Here is a 17871-nt window from a genome sequence, read left to right as displayed (position 1 = left end):
CTGAGCACTGAGCCGGGCACTGAGCCGGGCACTGAGTCGCGCACGTCGGACACCCTTGGGTGGCTGCTGTGTGCACCTCGTCTGGAGGCTGCGCTCGGCAGCACCGGCGCAGGAGCCGCCGCGTTCACACCTTCTAGAAGTTCGGAAATTGAGTGCGGTGCTAGTTTATTCTCCAGTTTTAATAAAAGCTCGAGGGCTGTCAGTTATGCGCATGGAAGTGGCACGTGAAGTCGACGTACAACACTTGAACTTGCACAGTGATCTGTAGCGTAAGAGTATGATGCTAATAATAAACGTCAGATGGACAAAAGGGGTTAAAAATAAGGGCGTTCCTATCCCTTTTGTAGGTTTAGACTCTCCAGTTTGAGGATATTGACCGCTCATTTGTCAGTGAAATAAGGAAATGTAAGAAAAGGGGGATTTTTGCCTGCTAATAATTCTGCAGCCGTTGAAGCCAACACTTCAAAAGAATAAAGCCTCTGAAGTCACTTGAGGGATGAAATCTTTGCATCCAGGTAGAGGATGGGTTCAAGGTCCTCATGGTTCCCTGAGGTGCTTATAATCAGATGCAGACTTCAAGGCTGGAAGAACTTAGAGAGATGAAGAGTCAGCATGTATTCATGATTTAACACCAGTGAGATTTGGAAAATCTAGAGTAAGCATCACCTTATTTTTAGTTGCTAAGCATCTTAGCAGGCAGAGTGGTTTTGGTGTGAGTTTGCCCTCCATGACATGTTGGAGTTGGAAAGGAGGAAGGGAGAGGAGAAAAGCTTAAGTAGCAAAGAAGCGAGAAAGATACAACAGGAAATGTAGCGAGTGAGCATTGGGGCATTTCTGGATGTTGCGTGACTCTGTGGCCAATCCCATAAAATGTCAATTTAGCAAATAATGTTAATTGGGTGATAGAAAAAAATATGTCAATTTAGCAAATAATGTTAATTGGGTGATTGAAAAAAAAAAATCTTATATACCAGAAGTGCCTGGTGAAGTTTAACCTCTGTTTTAACAGTGAGCAACTGAGTTGGAGCCAGTCTCACAGAGATATGATGATGATGATCCAAGAAATGAAAAGGTGTTTGCCTGAAGAGAAAAGGAGTTCCAGCAAGCCCAGTACCATCAGTGCTCTGAACTATGCCTTGCAGTGTGTCCAGCAAGTCCAAGGTATGTGTGGAGAAAATTTGGAAGAAGAGCAGCTTGGCTTGAATATATGTCTGGCAACAAAGGGCATTAAAACAAAATAGTGCATTCCAGTTATCCTGAAAACAGCTGACTTCCTGAAGCACTGTGATTTTTATTGTTGAGTTTTTTGGTAAATAATCATGTTATCTTTTCTATTGAAATTCCCATCCACTGCTGGTCTTTTCTCAAGCCCCATAGCTGAAAGCTGCCTACTAGTACCTTTCTGTGTATATTGAAAACACAGCATTCTGATCCCACTTTGAAAAACTATTGGGTAGTGTGTGTTTTCCAACAGAACTGTGTAGCTAAAATTGTTCCTCTGCCATTGTGTTCTGTCCTTTCTACTTCCTCATGCATGTTTTCTGTAACATAACTAGGTCACTCCAATAGTATAATCAGTTTTCCTTTTCCCTCTGTCACTACACAGACCTTTCTCATCTCACCTTGGGCTTCACCAAAAAGATGACAAAAGTACAAGAACTGTAAGAAATACTTTCAAAGTAGTCTCCTTACTGACTTGTTTTCTTCTTTCTGTTTTATTTGTTTTTTTTTCCTTCAATTAGCAAACAATGACTTTTTCCGGGCTCTGAATGACAGAAGAGTATTTCAGACAGATGTGGTGACATATAGCATAGAAGAGTTGGTGGCAGTTGCATCTGAACACACTCCAAAAAACACTGTAAGAATTCGGGCACATTCAAGGAGTTCCTCACTTGCTGTTTTCACTCTCTATTTAATCTCCTAACAGTTTGTGGAAATAGAATGTGTAAAATTGAAAGGCCTTTAAGTTTTAGGCAGACAGACCTTTAAAGTTTCTAAGACAGCTGGAATATTTCTCACCTGTCCTGTGTCAGAGTACCCAACAATAGTGAGTGAAAAAAATACTCATTTTTATTCCTTCTTTTTTGGCTTTTTTTTTTTTTTTTGGGGGGGGGGGGGTTGTGCCAGGAGCTACAAGTAGCTCTTTGAGAATTCATTCGCAGCCTAGTAATCTCTTGAGACTGCAGAAAGCTTTCAAGACCAGTCAATTTGGTAGTTGCGAGGGACTTTTTGTTTGTTTGTACTCTGGATTTTTTTTTTCTCACTGTGCAATATATGTCATTCTCTCTGGCTCAGCTTCAAAGAGAAGAGTGTTTCTTGAAATTCATTACTGTCAGATGCTCTATCAGAAATGTTGCAAATGCTTGTTAGTTGAAAAGCTCAGAATATTTTTGTATGTGGAATTGTGGTTAATCCTCTGAAACTTGAGGAGGAGTGTGTGGAGTGATAAGCAGTCATCCTGGACAAATATCTGTGTCAGTTTTGATGCTGCAGTTCCGCTAGCATTTGTGAATCTCAACTATGCCACTATAGCATTGGAGAGTATAGTAGCTCACACACTACTTTAACTGGGTGCTAACTGAACACGTTTTTTAACCTCAGTCTTAGGTCGTGATGTGTAGTTGTTTGGGGTTGATTTGCTTTTTACTCTCAGGACATTACTACCATGATTTGAGGGACAGCTGCCTTTAACATTTGTTTTCCAGGACACATTTGTGGCTGTGTTTTCTTTGCTTTCTGGACGCATAGTGCATATTTCTGAGCAGGCAGCATCTATTCTAAACTGTAAGAAGAAAGTGTTGGACTCCTCCCGGTTTGTAGAGCTGCTTCTCCCTCAGGATGTGAGTGTGTTCTACACACACACTGATCAGTCTCACCTGCCGCTTTGGAACATGGAAACTCAAACAGGTGGGACTTAGCAATGCTCTTAAATACTCTATGAGTATTTCTGTCTTTTCAGAATGAGGATAGAATAGTTTATTTTAAATGCTTATACTAGCAATATACATCAGCAGCATTTGTTCCCTTTCCACTCTGGGAATTGGAGTGGCTGTGGGCTAGTCCTGGCTAGCCTCCAAGAGGCTTAGCACTTACTTGGGGTGAGTAAAAGGCAGATGTTTCATTATTTGGTGCACCGTTTTATTAGTTCCAAATACTGCTGTTTTTTAAAAAGAAACACCTTAAGGTTGCTTAGGTGCTTTGCCGTTATGGTCCACTCACTGCCCGCTGTGAACCGAGCTCACCAAACCCAAGTTTTAAGGTGACTTGCTATTTAATGCTGGATGTACCTGAACTGTGACTTTTCAGTCCTATGTTATTTGTAAGCAATTCAAATGTAGCTTGCATGCCAGGGCTGTGTCTTTTGCTCACCTAGACATGGGGCTGTTCTGGAATCAGATCTAAGTCCGAAGTTTTTGCTCTCAGAGGATGTGAGACACTGGAGATTGTGAATGCTACCATGCCAGGGATCCTGTAACTCAAAAGCTAGTCATGTGCCTACCCAGCAGAGCAGTGCACCCCAATGGAATTGTTGTTTTCTTGGCCATATGTGGTGTTTGGTATATGGCTTATAAAGCCAGGAATTGCCACCTTTCCTTGTCATAGTGATGCACTGAAGAAAGGATTGGGGTTTTTTTTAGATCATACACATCTTCTCTGAATTTAGTTCCAGATCAGCCATTTCTCTAAGGGTGAGTGTGCTGGAGAAGAGAGATAACATTTGAGGTGAGAGCAGACTGCTGAGCACTTAATTTAGTAGTTAGTGAAAGAGTAGGTTGTGAGACTTCAGTCTTGCTCAGAAAGTCTGGAGAATTCAGAATTCAAAATAGTTCTGATAGGTGTAACCTTTTTAAGGATATTAACTGATACTTTCAATATGTTCTTCTCATTAGCTTCTCTGTATGAATATGCCCAGGTGAAATCCTTTTTCTGCAGGATCAGGCAAGTACATTATTTTAGTTTTATTTTTGTGAAGCCTGGCAAAGGTACAATACTGGGCAGAAACTGTTCTATTGTTACAGCTGACCAGTGGGAGCTCATGAAACTCTATTACAAAATGGCCTTACGGTGTTTAGTATTGGCATCCAGTAGGACATTTTGAATAGTTTTCCCAGTGTGATGCGTAAACTTGCATGGGAACAGAAGTAAAACCGGTCATACATGTTTCTTTTGGACCTCTCAGTTTCCTTCAGTAATGTTATGCAGCAGAGGGATGATCTTATGAAAAAATTGCTACTTCCCCATTTACTCTTTGAGAGTAGAGGCAGATTGAGAGTAAGATTGAGAATTTGTGACAGAGGCATTGACAGAAACTCAGTCACCTGAGTCCCAGTGCGAGACCTGACTCCTGAGGTAGTGCTTATCGTTATGGGTACAGTTTGTTGCTTTGTACCTGACTAATCTAAAATAAGAAAAGAAATTGAGATTGGCCTTTGGTCTTCAGTGCAGTTCTATTCCAGACTAAGGTGATCTCTTGACTTCAGCAAGAACTGTTAGCTTCTTAGCAGATACAATACTTACTCCATCTTTCAGTTGATCGTTTATTCATTCATATGTGTTTGAAAAACCTGAGCTCTAAAATCACCTTTGTTTCTTGAATTGTGTAAGGGCAGCTGGAATAAATATAGCAGGACAGATAGCAATGTGAAGTTGGGAAAACAGTGTGTAGAATACATAAACATTTTGCAGTAGGTTTTCTTCATGTTCTCCTACAACATCTGTCTCTCCTTCCTTTACAGAACAGATTTTTTGATCGTGTTGACTTCATGAGTAAAAATATTTTTTCACAAGCACACACTAGGCTAAAGTAAGAAAATGTGGGGGTTTTGTGAGTTAAACTTCTGCTACATCCAATTTCCATTTGTATCTTTTCTTTTTCTAAAGGCAGAAGTGTCAGAAGTAGTTTTTATGAAAATAGCTTCTCTCTAGGAACATTTTTCAAAATTAAGTGTGTAGTAAGAAAGTAACTCTTAGTGTTAAGTGATAATGTCCAAAACTTTACCTCAATTCTTTCTGTCATAGCTGAGTAAGATACTCAGCTGCAACAGGTGAAAAAACACTTACAGTAGAAACAGGCAATTGCTAATGCAGCTGCTGCAAAGCCATGGTTAAGATTTCATCTCAAATGCTTGTGTGCTGCTGCTGTTCACACATCTTCTAGGAACACAGATTCTCATGGAGGGCTGTCAAAGAACAACTGTGAACTGAGGCTGGAGGAGTCTTACTTACCTAGGTCAGTGACAGAAAACCTGAGACACAATTTTTTTCCCTAAAAATACTACAGAATAAACATCAAGCAGAAAAAGAACTGTTTAACCTAAAGGAGAGCACAGGCCAAATGAATGGTTCTCATGACTACGTTTGGGCTGAGAATTGGAAGGTAGTCTTTAACAGTGAGAATAAGAGTATTTCTAGGCAGCCTTCGAATGCAACTATTGGAGGCAAAATGCCTACTTGATTTGAAGGGAGAGACGTCAGTACTGCTAAATGTGTTGACTTTTAATCGTAAGGGAGTGTGTGTAGGACCTGATTATCTGGGTCTGTGTGCTCAGCATACCTTCTCCTTGCAGGGCTCTCAGCACTGGTGCAAAGTATGTGAGTCTCAAACCCAGTGCATTAATCCCATTTGCTTTTCCTCAGGGGTGGTAGAGATCAAGAACAAGAAACACACTGTTACCCGTTCCGAATCACCCCGTACTTGGTCCATGTGTGTACTTCTGTCCATATGGATGCAGAATCCTGCTGCTTGGCTTTGGCTGAGAAAATTCACTCTGGATATGAAGGCAAGTCAGGAGAATCCAGTGGGAAAAACCCCAAGCCAATAGAAAACTGCAATGTATGAAAGTCTGCTGCCTTTTTTTAGAGCTTGTGCTTGGGGAGTCTCACCTGTGTAACTTGCAATTTCTGTGTGAATGCATGGAAATTCAGAGCATCTATGCTGCCTTGGCCAGGCCCAAAGCATTTTACCTGTCCGCACTATATTTATTTGTGAGAGAAGTCTGTAGCACCTAAAAAGCTGTAATGTTTCTATGAGTTAGTGGTCAGAAAACAGTGAACAACTAAGAAGTTCAGGAGCTAGTAAATCTCTGACATGAGCAAAAGTAATGCCTAAGTTTTCTGTCTTAGTGCATATTTTGTTTCTATTAGCTCCTCGAATTCCTATGGATAAAAGAATCTTCACCACCACTCACACCCCTGGATGTGTTTTTCTGGACATAGATGACAGGTGAGAGATTTGAGTCTTAAGACTTGTGAAGAATATATGGAGAAGTAGGAAAAAATCCTTAAGCAACTGGAGGTGCAGATAAAGTGTCTGAACTGTGCAATAGGCAGTGGTTAATTAAAACAGTTTTGTGTTGGTCCACTCATGGAAAACACACTGCACTGCACAGATGCAATTTCCTTTGTTGGCTTAAGACGTGTATTAAACAGACCCACAGGGCTGTGTGGAGCTGTGGTGGCACAAAGAGTGGGAAACATGCATTGTACAAAGCTCTGGGGGTCAGAGTGGTGATACAGCTGGACTGAGCTGGCTCGAATAAATTTGGCTAGACTGAAAAGCTGTCTCCTGCAAAGCCACAAGAGTGTTTTTCCAATACACCTTGCAGCATGCCTTTTGGATTTCTTACTGACATTTTGCATATGACTTCAAGATCCCTTTTTTTCCCTACGTTGCATGTAGACAAGTACAAAACTATCTGCAAATGTGAACATCTGTTAGAACTCCAGGCACGGAAAGGTTTGTCGTGGGTATTTATATGTCTGTATTGCAGCAGAGGATTATTAGATGGGTTGGAAAATGTTCTGTAGCTTTAGTTGATTGCATTGTACATCATGCATGGGCACTTCACTGACAAGCAAAGGGTTAAGGATGTAAGTACTCAAAACTCTACTACAATCTGTTATAATGTGTTTGGGTTTCAGAGCAGTACCTTTGTTGGGTTACCTACCTCAAGATTTAATTGGAACATCCATGCTGATGTATTTGCACCCAGAAGATCGTCCTTTGATGATTACTATTCACCGGAAAAGTAAGTACCACTGCTCTTAGGGGAGTTTCTGTTGGTTTTACAGTTCTTTCCTTATCACATGGCTTGGCATGTGACTGATCTGCAGTCTAGACAAAAATTAATTAATAAATTAATTAATGCAGTCAGTTTGAGATCGAAGCAAATCCAGTCCCAAGGTTTTAGGGACCTCAGTCATTAGTGTTTGTGCTTGCACTACTGTGTCATAATGTAAATTAAATTTTGTTTCTTGATTTTGGTCTTATTTTCAGTTCTGAAATTTGCTGGCCAACCCCCTTTTGAACATTTGCCTATTAGATTTTGTACTCAAAATGGGGATTATGTCACACTGGATACCAGCTGGTCCAGTTTTGTGAATCCTTGGAGCAGGAAGGTAGTGTTCATCATCGGCCGACACAAAGTCCGGACGTAAGTCAGTTGTACAATTCATCTATTGAAGAGCTTATTCTACAAAACAAAAGAGTCAAAGGACAGAACTAGAGATGTAATGTTGCTCTTGAAGGTGTGACATCTACCTAGCATCCGTCTTCAGCCCATTCCTTCAGAACATCATTAGTCTTGTTTATTAAGTATGAAAATAAATTGGTTAAGTTGAAATCAAAGGCAAAGTGAACTGGTTTTTAAGCATATTTTGCCTGTGGTTGATGTCCAAGTACTTTGACACTGGACATGTCTAAATCAAAATACCAGTTTGAGACAAGTGAAAGCTAAAAAGCAACATGAAAAGTGGGTCACTTGACCAATTACTTGAATTTCATTCCTGATTGGATCACCCAAAAAAACCCAATTAGTTGATCTGCTGGCTTGTTTACTTCTGGAACATTCACTTGATACAGAATCTAAATATTTACCAAGGTAATCCCATTTAACAGTGCAGTTAGTATTGAATCTGCAGGTTACATTTTCAGATGTGTCTCCTTAGTTTCCAAGAGATTTGAAAATATGACTGACTGCCTTCTTATCTGATTTCTTTTATAGGAAATGGCTTTTTGGGATGGCCTTCTGACATTTCAAAGTGATCTTTTATTCAAGATTTTATGGGGTGTGAATTTGTCTTCTGAGTGAAGGAGACAAAGGGGTAGATGCTTGTCAACCTTAACTCCTATCTCTGCTGGTTCATTGACTTCCTTGGAGCTTCCCTGCTCTCCTAGCCCTGCCCTACCACCCCAGCAGAGCAGCTGTTGGGACAGATGACATTCCTTTGTGTTGATTCAGTGAAGTAGTCAAACTAAAATAATGATAATAAAATAATCTGTGCTGTTTATAGCTACCTTCTCAGATCAAATTAAAATTAATAGTGAAATATTGTTGGCTCTCTCCAGAAGCCCTCTGAATGAGGATGTTTTTGCTGCAAGAAGTAAAGAGATGAGCAGTGTGGAGAAAGAGATAAAAGAATTGCAAGGACAAATTTACAAACTGCTTCTGCAGGTAAAGAAGACGAAAGAGTTTCAGAACACTAGCTGGCTAAAGAAACTTGAGTCTGCTTAATGGGCTGCTTTGGGGATGATCTTTCAAAAGGTCTGAAAGGAAATTTCTAAATGGAGACAGGCCCACCTGATTAGAAAAAAGTACTTTGTTTGACATTTTTGCCAAGTCTTTATGTTGAAAGACAGGTCTGCATCATGAAAACAGTTTGAAGCAAGGTAGAGAATTTCTCCCAAGCAAGTGGCAGAGTCCAGACAGATACTGACTTTTCACTTGATTTTCTTTGTTTACTTGAAGTTCTGTGTTGCAGACTCTGTTGTTTCCTTCATTTTGTTATCTTAAGAGGAATTTTTTTTTTAGTTACTGTTTTTCCCTTTACACAGCCAGTTCACAGCAATGTTTCCAGTGGTTATGGAAGCCTTGGAAGCAGTGGCTCTCAGGAGCACTATATCAGCATAGCATCTTCAAGTGATTCCAATGGCAATTGTGCAGAGGAAGTACAGGAACCAGTAAGTGTATAAATGTGCAACTGCCTGCAGAGTAGTAAAAATAGTTTTAAAAATGAAAATGTTTACTGCGTACATAAGCACTTCTCATCATGAATTTTACTGAAATGGGAAGATACAGCTATGTTCCAGCTAAATTGGTCATTCAACATTCAAATGCTGAGGCTGTTTGAGTTTATCATAGTTAATTTACTTAAATTAACCATAATAATTGGATTAAATAAATTTTAAAACACCAGTAGATGTTGGCTTAGGCTGACAGTCTACTGCCTTTCAACCTGAAGAATACAAGCACCCAAGCCAACTCCTATGGGCATTTGTGTTCATTTTATTCTGACTTCATGTTTTTCACATCTCTCAAGAAGACACTGCAACAAGTTTGTGCCGATGTCAACCGAATAAAGAATCTGGGGCAGCAGCTGTACATCGCGTCCAGGAGCAGGCCCCAGGATGGAAGTGAACAGGCTGTGAGCTCAGGAGTGCTAGAGGGTAAGTCAGTGTGGTTATGATCCCTAAGGTAACATGAACTCCTCTAGATCTGTAGCTGCCAGTTCTGGTGTTATGCTGAAGAACTTCAGGTAGCATTTTTAGCATGGCTTAAGCAAGGGAAGTGGTTTGTTTTGTTTTAAAAAAATCAAAACCCAAGGAAAAAAAAAGCCCAGACTCACCCCAAAAAAATACCCTCAGCAGATGCAATAACTTTCTAACTGCTGCTTGAGATGCAGAGGAGGAGACTCTTACTTTTTAATTTATATTGACATTTTGGAGTGAAAGTGTACGTGCTTGTAGCAAGTACTGTGGGAGTGTCCCTTAGTTACAGTCCACAGGCTGGACAATACTGCCCCACTTCCCACTGAAGGAGGGGTTCAGTTCCTCTGTGTGTAATATTATGCTAATGCATATTATTTGCAGTTACTGCAAATATATGGAGAAACCTGGATGCTTCCTGAGATGCCATAGAAATCTGAATTAAAACATTTTGCACCATGATACTCGCTGTGCTGGTGTGCTCCTAGAGGACTGCACTATCAGTGTTGATAGGACTCTGACCAGTGTAGCCATGATATGAAAAGCTGTGAATTGCTGTTAAATAACAGGTTGGATTCTGTGATGACTTGAAAGAAGTAATATTAATTGCAGCTTTGTTTACAGTTTAAATGCAGGGGGTTTTATATGCTGTTTTCTTTGTGTTTACTAGTTCTGAGTGGATGTTTAAGGTGATGGGGGGGATGTTTGGCTTTTTTCAGGCATACTTTCTTTCCCCTTCTCTTCTCTTTCCCCTTCTCTTTCCCCTTCTCTTTCCCCTTCTCTTTCCCCTTCTCTTTCCCCTTCTCTTTCCCCTTCTCTTTCCCCTTCTCTTTCCCCTTCTCTTTCCCCTTCTCTTTCCCCTTCTCTTTCCCCTTCTCTTTCCCCTTCTCTTTCCCCTTCTCTTTCCCCTTCTCTTTCCCCTTCTCTTTCCCCTTCTCTTTCCCCTTCTCTTTCCCCTTCTCTTTCCCCTTCTCTTTCCCCTTCTCTTTCCCCTTCTCTTTCCCCTTCTCTTTCCCCTTCTCTTTCCCCTTCTCTTTCCCCTTCTCTTTCCCCTTCTCTTTCCCCTTCTCTTTCCCCTTCTCTTTCCCCTTCTCTTTCCCCTTCTCTTTCCCCTTCTCTTTCCCCTTCTCTTTCCCCTTCTCTTTCCCCTTCTCTTTCCCCTTCTCTTTCCCCTTCTCTTTCCCCTTCTCTTTCCCCTTCTCTTTCCCCTGCCTCGTAACATGACTTGAGATGAAAATGCAGAATGAGTCAGTAATGAGAGCTGTGCTGTCATAGGTTATATGTCCTTCTATATCCGTGTATATATGTCTGTGTTTTGTTGAGGGCAGTGTTTAGATGCCTTTTAGAGGAGTCTTTGAAGGTTTCCTCTCTTCTAGGGAAGAGGCACTCTGCTTCCTGTTTTCTCCCCACATTGAGAAGTGATAGCACAGAAGAACCAGGCAACATGTTTTATGATGATCCAAAGAAGATTCAGCATGTTCCTTCCTATCAGCAGATCAATTGTGTTGATAATATCATCAGGTAATAAACTATGAAATACTTTTAGTGCTATAAGTTGAAGTTTAATTGGTGGAAGGTAGATATCCAAGGAGTTTGCTTCGGCCTTAAACTGTCTGGGGTTCAAGTTGTGAGAGAAATGTGGGGTTGTTTGTAAAGCATTCTGCCTCTGACTGAGCTTTGGGATGGATTGCCTAATCTCAATCACACAGTAGTGAAGAATTTAGGATATATAGTCTGTTTGCAGGTATTTGTTGGTTTGTCTACTTCTAATTTCACCATGGGTGCAATGGGAATTTAAGTGAATTCTGATGGGCATAATATGTCAGTGTCTTCTTGTTGCATGCTCTGAGAACATCTGTATAAAACTGAAAGTTGATGCAGTTTATAAAACATTGGTATTTTTTAACCCAGTGGATAATGTAATCTTTTTCTTTTTTCTTTCTTTCTTTCTTTTTTTTTTTTAAAGAGTGATAGATTTTTTTAAAAAAATACTCCTTGGAAAGCAGATACGTGTCCTGAACTTCCTACAGGAGTTAAAAAAACTAGTTAACAGCCTCTGGATCTCCAGTTTGGATTGTTCAAATGTTTGTATCTCCAAATGGAGAAAAAAAGCACAAAGTAGGGAGAGCTTCCTGTGATATGCTTTCATTTCAGATATCTAGAGAGCTGCAGTATTCCAGCATTGAAAAGAAAATGTAAATCTTCTGCAAATGCATCATCATCATCTTCAGAAGATGACAAGCAGGTCCAGCAAAGTCAGCAGGTAGTCAAGGCATTGGAAGGTAAGACAAAGTATACTGACAATTGTAATACACCTGCAACAACTGATTTAATTTTGATATGTCACTGTTGTGTGTTCCAGAGTTTATATCCACTTTTAAAATTATTGTCATGCTAACAATATTTTAGTTACATGGTAAATATTTGCTTACCTTGCCTAGATCTCACAGTTAAGCAGAAGCTACAATATTAAGTCTTTGAATGTACAGTGCTCCAAAGAACTATTACTTGTTGTTGCTAAGTGAACCTTCCGTTGTTTGCTCATTTTTTGCCTTGTGTAGTATATGCTGACATTGCACTGGCATATGGATGTTTAGCGTATATAAGACTGTCTTGTTTAGTTGCATAGTTGTATGCATAGTTACTGGTTATTTCTGAACCAGTCAGACTTGATGAATTGGGAGCATAGTGCTTGGAATGAAAGTCCATGTAGACACTTTGTCATTTGCCAATAGGTACTGCTACACTGTCCCACACTCCAATATCTGCTGGTCTGGAAGAGACACTGAAAGATGAGACAGCTGCAGGCACGGTGGGAGCTCCTCTGCCAGACCTGACCCTGTCTAACAAGGCTCCAAGTGTGGTGTCTGTCACCAGCCAGTGCAGTTACAGCAGCACTATAGTGCACGTCCCACACCCTGAGTCAGGTACTGCTCACACTCACGAAACACTGACTTGGCTTATTGACTATTAAATGCACACACCTTTCCAGGCTGCAGTACACTCTGAGAAAGCTTTGTCCATTTAAGATACTTTCTCATGAATGTGAATTCTGAAATGTTTTTAAGGTACTTCTTGGGACACTGTGAAGAAAACTTGAAACTGGAAGCTTTGAGAGTATTTTAGTTAAACAGTTTTAACACGCTGTGCTATTTCCTTTCCCCTTGAAGTTCGTCGCATTTATCGCAAACACAACAGTGTGCTTTTTGCCCCTGAGAATTAAAAGAAAAATGGCTAATGGGCCAGTGCTACTTCACATTAGTGCAGAAAGAAGCATAAAAAGGAGTATTTAGCTGCTCTCGTACTAAGAAAATACCAAGAAAGAAGTGTCTCTGTAACTGAAAAGTGAATTTTTAGTTTTCCAGACCATGCAAAGTCATTTACTCAGTTGATGTTAGTGTAACTGTATTTGAGTGCAAAGGGTGTTTCCTCCCCCTGCCTCTGCAGCCTGTATCTGCTTGCTAGCTCAGGTGAGATTGTTTTCGGTGTAACCCTCTGGGTGTTGTGGGAGTTGACACCAGAAGGCCAGAACAAAGAGTGATTTATTTTCTTCCCTCTTCAAAGAAGTGACTACAATGGAGGATGCTGCAGTTGGAAGCGAACAAATTGAGCTGCCTCCTGTGAATGCTCAGAGTCTTGGGATGTTGCCTGAAGACGTAAAGCCAGTTGGGCTAACAAAAGAGACGTTATCAGCCCACACTCAAAAGGAGGAGCAGAACTACGTTGACAAGTTCCGACAGAGGATCTTGCTCTCTCCATTTAGGACTTACCTTCAGCAAGGAAGCAGAATTAACAACAGACATTCCTGTGGCCAAGGTAGGCAGCGGCTTTGAGAAATAAAGACCTGTTAGATGATAGGCACATGGTGTGATTCTTGGGGATGTTGTGTGCAAGGCCGGGAGTTGGATTTGATCCTCGTGGGTCCCTTCCAGCTCTGAATATTCCGTGATTCTGTGATTATCTGTGACTTACAAAATCCAACCGAACAATGGAGTCTGGTTCTCCTTTGTGTGATTTAGTGACTGTCCCGCTGTGGCTGTAAACAGAATGCTTCCTTTGAACTGCTGGGCTTTGACTGCAGCATTGGCTGCATGGAAGGTCTACTCCATCTAGGATCTTGTTCTCTGTCATGGTATCTTGGTGTCTGTCTGAGCTCTTCAGACTTTTCACAAAGCAGATAATTATTGCAATAAAGCCTGCAAATCTCAGGTAGTTAGTTTATTGCCTTCCCTTGAAAGAATATAAAAGATCTGATTGGGATAAGCCAAAGAGATGGATAAGAAAATTGATGACATGAAGGGAAATACTGTAGATAGGTTAGCAAATCCATCACCAAGTTTATGGAAGAATTATCCAGAGGAAAGTCAGCTCTCCGAATAAGCCACACTCAGTTGTCTTGGTGTTTTTATCTTTGTGGGGTTTTGTGGCGTTGTTTTTTTCTTTTTCCCTAAGTTTGTCATTTCAGTGAATGTGTCTATTTTTGTTTCTCCTCCTTAGGAGATTCCCCTTCAAAGCAGATGAGCCCAGCTAACTGTAAAAAAGGCAAACGTGGAAAATTCAAGCACCAGAAACCTCAGAGACAGTCCTCAGATATCCACTCTTCTAGTAAAAATAGAAGTAGTCTTCCGTGTGAGAAGAGAAAAACTCAGAATCAGTTGTTCTCTCCCTCAGAAGTGTCCTGTCTGAGCTCCTCCAGTCTGAATGTCCATCTTCCTATGGGATTTCCTGTCTATTTGGATCCACTGTCTGGTTTTCCAGCCTCTTCTGCAGGAGAAGAGCTCACCCTTCACCCATTACAACCCGAGTTCATGTCATCGTCACAGCTACACTGCAAAGCACAGTCATGCCCAGCCCTTTATCCCCTCGACATAGGCACATTTATGGCTGTATTTTTTCAGAGTTTCCCCATGTATGCTCAGATGCCTCAAAATGTCTTTCTTCCTAGCCCTCAGTTTGTTTATCCCTTCTCTTCATATCCATGCACTACACTACCTCCAGCCCCTTCTCCTTCTGCTCCATCACCAGTAGCACCCCACTCTGTGAATCAGCCCTTTCCAGCCTCTTCACACACAGTCATGGAGAGCCAGCAAGGAGGCCAGAGTGAGCAGGCTCTGCTGCTGAGCAGCTCACGGAGCAGCTCCCCACTTCAGCTGAATTTGCTTCAAGAAGAGCTACCGAAACCTATGGAGCTTTCCATTAGTGCTGCTGTTAAACCACACGCAGAAGCGAAATGTGTAAGTAACACGAGTTTTTAATGTAGAAGACAAACTGACTTTCACAGTGTTCTGTCACCAAAACCAGTGATGATGATCTGTGTTTCAGGGACACAGATTTTGTTAGCTGCTTTTTCTGTTGGCTGTGCTATGTAGGCTGCAGGACACAAATAGCACAGGAGGAGGAGAAAGCTGTTTATACTTGCACCCATGGGAACTTGTAACAGTACAGTGTGTGGCTCTTAACAAATGCCAGAAATGTGAGAGCTGGTCTAGGCTGCCACAAGCTGCTTCTGGTCAGTATTTTGTCAGCAGCCTCTTCAGTTGAACTCTCAGCTAGAATTTTGGGTTTGGGGCTTTTATGCATGTGGAACTTGGTTAGTGCTGCGCAATTTGCATCCTTTTTCAACCAGTCCCACAGTCTCTGGAGAACCAAAACAAAGGGAAGATACACTTCTAATTACTCCCTCTGTCTCCCAGGGATGCAGCTAATGAACGAAGAACAGGGATCCGTGTGGGTCGGTTTCCATACATGGGCATAGAAAAGGCCTCTCCAGCTTCCGCGGTAAACTCAGAGGCAGGAATCTGAGCTCTGCAGGCAAGGAAAAAAATGTTGGCTCCTGAATCCAGGTTGGGCTGGAAAGGCTGGATCAGCTGAAACTGCAGGGTAGGGTCCTGAAAGGGGAGTTGGTGAACCTGTAGCTGCTGAAGCAGTTGCTTCGCATAGTGGATCAGGGGAAGACTCTCTCGTTCTCCCTATAGTGCACCATTGCTTAATGTGTGTGGCTGCTTCATGCCATCCAACAGGATGTGAAGGGAACTGACTCCTTCTCTCTTACCAGTGGAAAAATGTTAACTTTATGCAACAGTACAGTATCTTGACAAAGTGGGGAAGGAAAACAGGAAACAGTAAACTGGAGTCCAGATGCTTGTTGATTTTCACCCATGAAGTGTTGTCAGAGTTCTAGACCACCATTCATTTTCAGAACTATAAACTCCAAACCTGTTGAACTCATGTGAATGAGAACTTAATCAACGTGTGACAAATTCAGTAAATGCATGAATTGCCTTTTGCAAACTTAAATGTAACTTCCACGGGTGTGCTGGTTTTGCTTTTTGTCTCCAGGACAATGATCCAGAAGATAGCAGTAACAATGCTTCTCGTGAATTTCCTGACCATTCACTGTACAAGGACTCCCAGTCGGGTACAGGTTCAGCTGTATCAGGCAGTGGATCAACTTTATCTGATTATTTGGACTCTAGCTTCAATGAAGCTTCTGGTCATGGCCCAGGTAGGGAAGTTCAAGATCTAGATGTTTGGTGCTAGATGACTTTCTAACATTTAATTCATGACAATGTAGTGGGAATGGGAAATACCTTTAAGAGGACCTGTAGCCTTTACTTTTCTCCAGCTTTCAGTGTTTGAAGCCAAGTTTGTTTCAGTCACTGTAGCTGCAAATGTGAATCTGAGGTGCTGTTTCTTTAACCTGGAAGTCACTCATTTTGCTCATTACCACTTTTCTCTGCATTAGATACTGGCATTTTACTTGAGTGAAGGTAAATCTGCCTAGAGCAGGACCTCTCAGAAGCAGAGAAGTTGAGCCAGTTAATTTTCAGAAGAGTGAACAGAGCTTTGAAGATGTTTAATAACTTAACAGAATGTACTTTATCTTTGACCTCTCGATATGTAGTAGTTGCTTGAGCAATCGTCTGGGAGTACCTGTGTATGCATTACAGAACTAAGTTGCAAGAATACACTGGTGGTGTTTTACTTTTTGTGCTGAATTACTAGGATTTTTCATGGTCATTCTCAGCAGGTAGTGGGAAAAGCAGCAAGTATTTTGCCAGTAATTACTCTTCTGAAACTTCCAAAGAAGAGAGGAATCAGGAAGCAGAAGAAAAAGGGACAGCTTATAAATTGAAACATGAGTCAGCCTGGGTGATGATGGATCACACACCTGAGCGAGTTCTAATGAATTACCAAATGCCAAACAGGTTGGAAAACATCAACAATTTCTGACATGTAGTTTGGAATTGTGCATAGAACTGTAGAATTAAAATGAGACCATGGAAATAGCATGCATACCAATGAAACTCCAAGAAGGTGTACTGGTCTACTTTTCTGCAACTTAGGCCCTGGTTATTTACATTTATCTACTTTTTCCCCATTTCTCCATCAGTTAAAATGAGGTAACATATAACCTTTTGGATGAAATGTATTTGTTATTGTCCTGTACTTTGAATGCATAAAAGGGTAAAAATGCAGGTTATTTGCAAGTTGCCTACAATTAACTTACATATAATTTGTAACAAGATTTCACATTTTTTTAAAAAAGGCACACAAAGCCATACAACAAAATTAAAACCACCCCACATCAAACACCCAAAAACTCACAACAAAAGCAACAACAAACAAACCAGTGTTGAAGGCAGTAGCAAAAAGCAAATAAGGTACAAAGGACGTACAGTTCTGCTTCAGTAGCTGATGCTGTCTAGGCTTCAGCCATAGATACTGGTGAAGAGACTCACAGTGTGAGTATAGTCAGTGCTGGCCTTGTTTCATATAGTACAGCTGTGTTCACAGTGTCTGTACCTGCAGGATTAAAGAGGAGGTGTTAAAGCAGGACCTGGAGAAGTTGGCAGTCATGCAGAAGCAGCAGCCTTGGTTTACGGATGGGCAAAAGGAGGAGCTCGCAGAGGTGCATACATGGATAAGGACCCAGACGGTTCCGCTGCAGATCAGCACCCAGGTGAGCAGGGCTGAGAAGACTCTGCAGCTCCTTCCTGCCTGGGCTAACCAGGGCCATCTTACCCCACAGTGCTGGGGTCACAGATGTCAGTGTAAGCAGGAATTGGGCTGGAGTACTACAATAGTGTCGTGGTTTACCCCCAGCATCAGCCAAGAACCAACAGCCACTCACTCACTGCCCCACCAACGGGATGGGGGAGAGAATCAGAAGGGTAAAAGCTACAAAAACTCATGGGTTGAGATAAAGACAGTTTAATAGAGAAAGCAAAAGCTGCACACACAAGCAAAACAAAACAAGGAATTAATTCACTGCTTCCCACAGACAGGAGGTGTTCAGCATCTCCAGGAGAGCAGGGCCCATCACGCATAACGGTTCCTTGGGAAGACAAACACCATCACTCCAGATGTCCCTCCTTCCTCCTTCT

General features: G+C 41.4%; 1 protein-coding gene across 1 annotated transcript in view; it reads left to right on the top strand.

The window, feature by feature from the left end:
- Window positions 1-1010: 1010 nt before the first annotated feature.
- PER3 (period circadian clock 3) overlaps window positions 1011-17871 on the top strand; it is an 18399-nt gene continuing 1538 nt past the window's right edge. Inside the window, exons 1-19 of the mRNA XM_009082523.1 lie at window positions 1011-1161; window positions 1743-1858; window positions 2706-2907; window positions 3891-3939; window positions 5638-5780; window positions 6145-6223; window positions 6922-7028; window positions 7277-7433; window positions 8348-8453; window positions 8834-8959; window positions 9319-9445; window positions 10861-11005; window positions 11639-11766; window positions 12265-12411; window positions 13049-13300; window positions 13982-14718; window positions 15824-15977; window positions 16572-16692; window positions 17297-17447. Of these exons, the coding sequence (XP_009080771.1) occupies window positions 1044-1161; window positions 1743-1858; window positions 2706-2907; window positions 3891-3939; window positions 5638-5780; window positions 6145-6223; window positions 6922-7028; window positions 7277-7433; window positions 8348-8453; window positions 8834-8959; window positions 9319-9445; window positions 10861-11005; window positions 11639-11766; window positions 12265-12411; window positions 13049-13300; window positions 13982-14718; window positions 15824-15977; window positions 16572-16692; window positions 17297-17447 (3165 nt within the window). The 5' untranslated portion in view covers window positions 1011-1043. The remainder of the gene's footprint in view (window positions 1162-1742; window positions 1859-2705; window positions 2908-3890; window positions 3940-5637; window positions 5781-6144; window positions 6224-6921; window positions 7029-7276; window positions 7434-8347; window positions 8454-8833; window positions 8960-9318; window positions 9446-10860; window positions 11006-11638; window positions 11767-12264; window positions 12412-13048; window positions 13301-13981; window positions 14719-15823; window positions 15978-16571; window positions 16693-17296; window positions 17448-17871) is intronic.

Source organism: Acanthisitta chloris, unplaced genomic scaffold, assembly GCF_000695815.1.
Source record: "Acanthisitta chloris isolate BGI_N310 unplaced genomic scaffold, ASM69581v1 scaffold15289, whole genome shotgun sequence".
Lineage (NCBI taxonomy): Eukaryota > Metazoa > Chordata > Aves > Passeriformes > Acanthisittidae > Acanthisitta > Acanthisitta chloris.
Note: the sequence above shows the minus strand (reverse complement) of the source record. Positions and strands in the feature narration are given on the sequence as shown.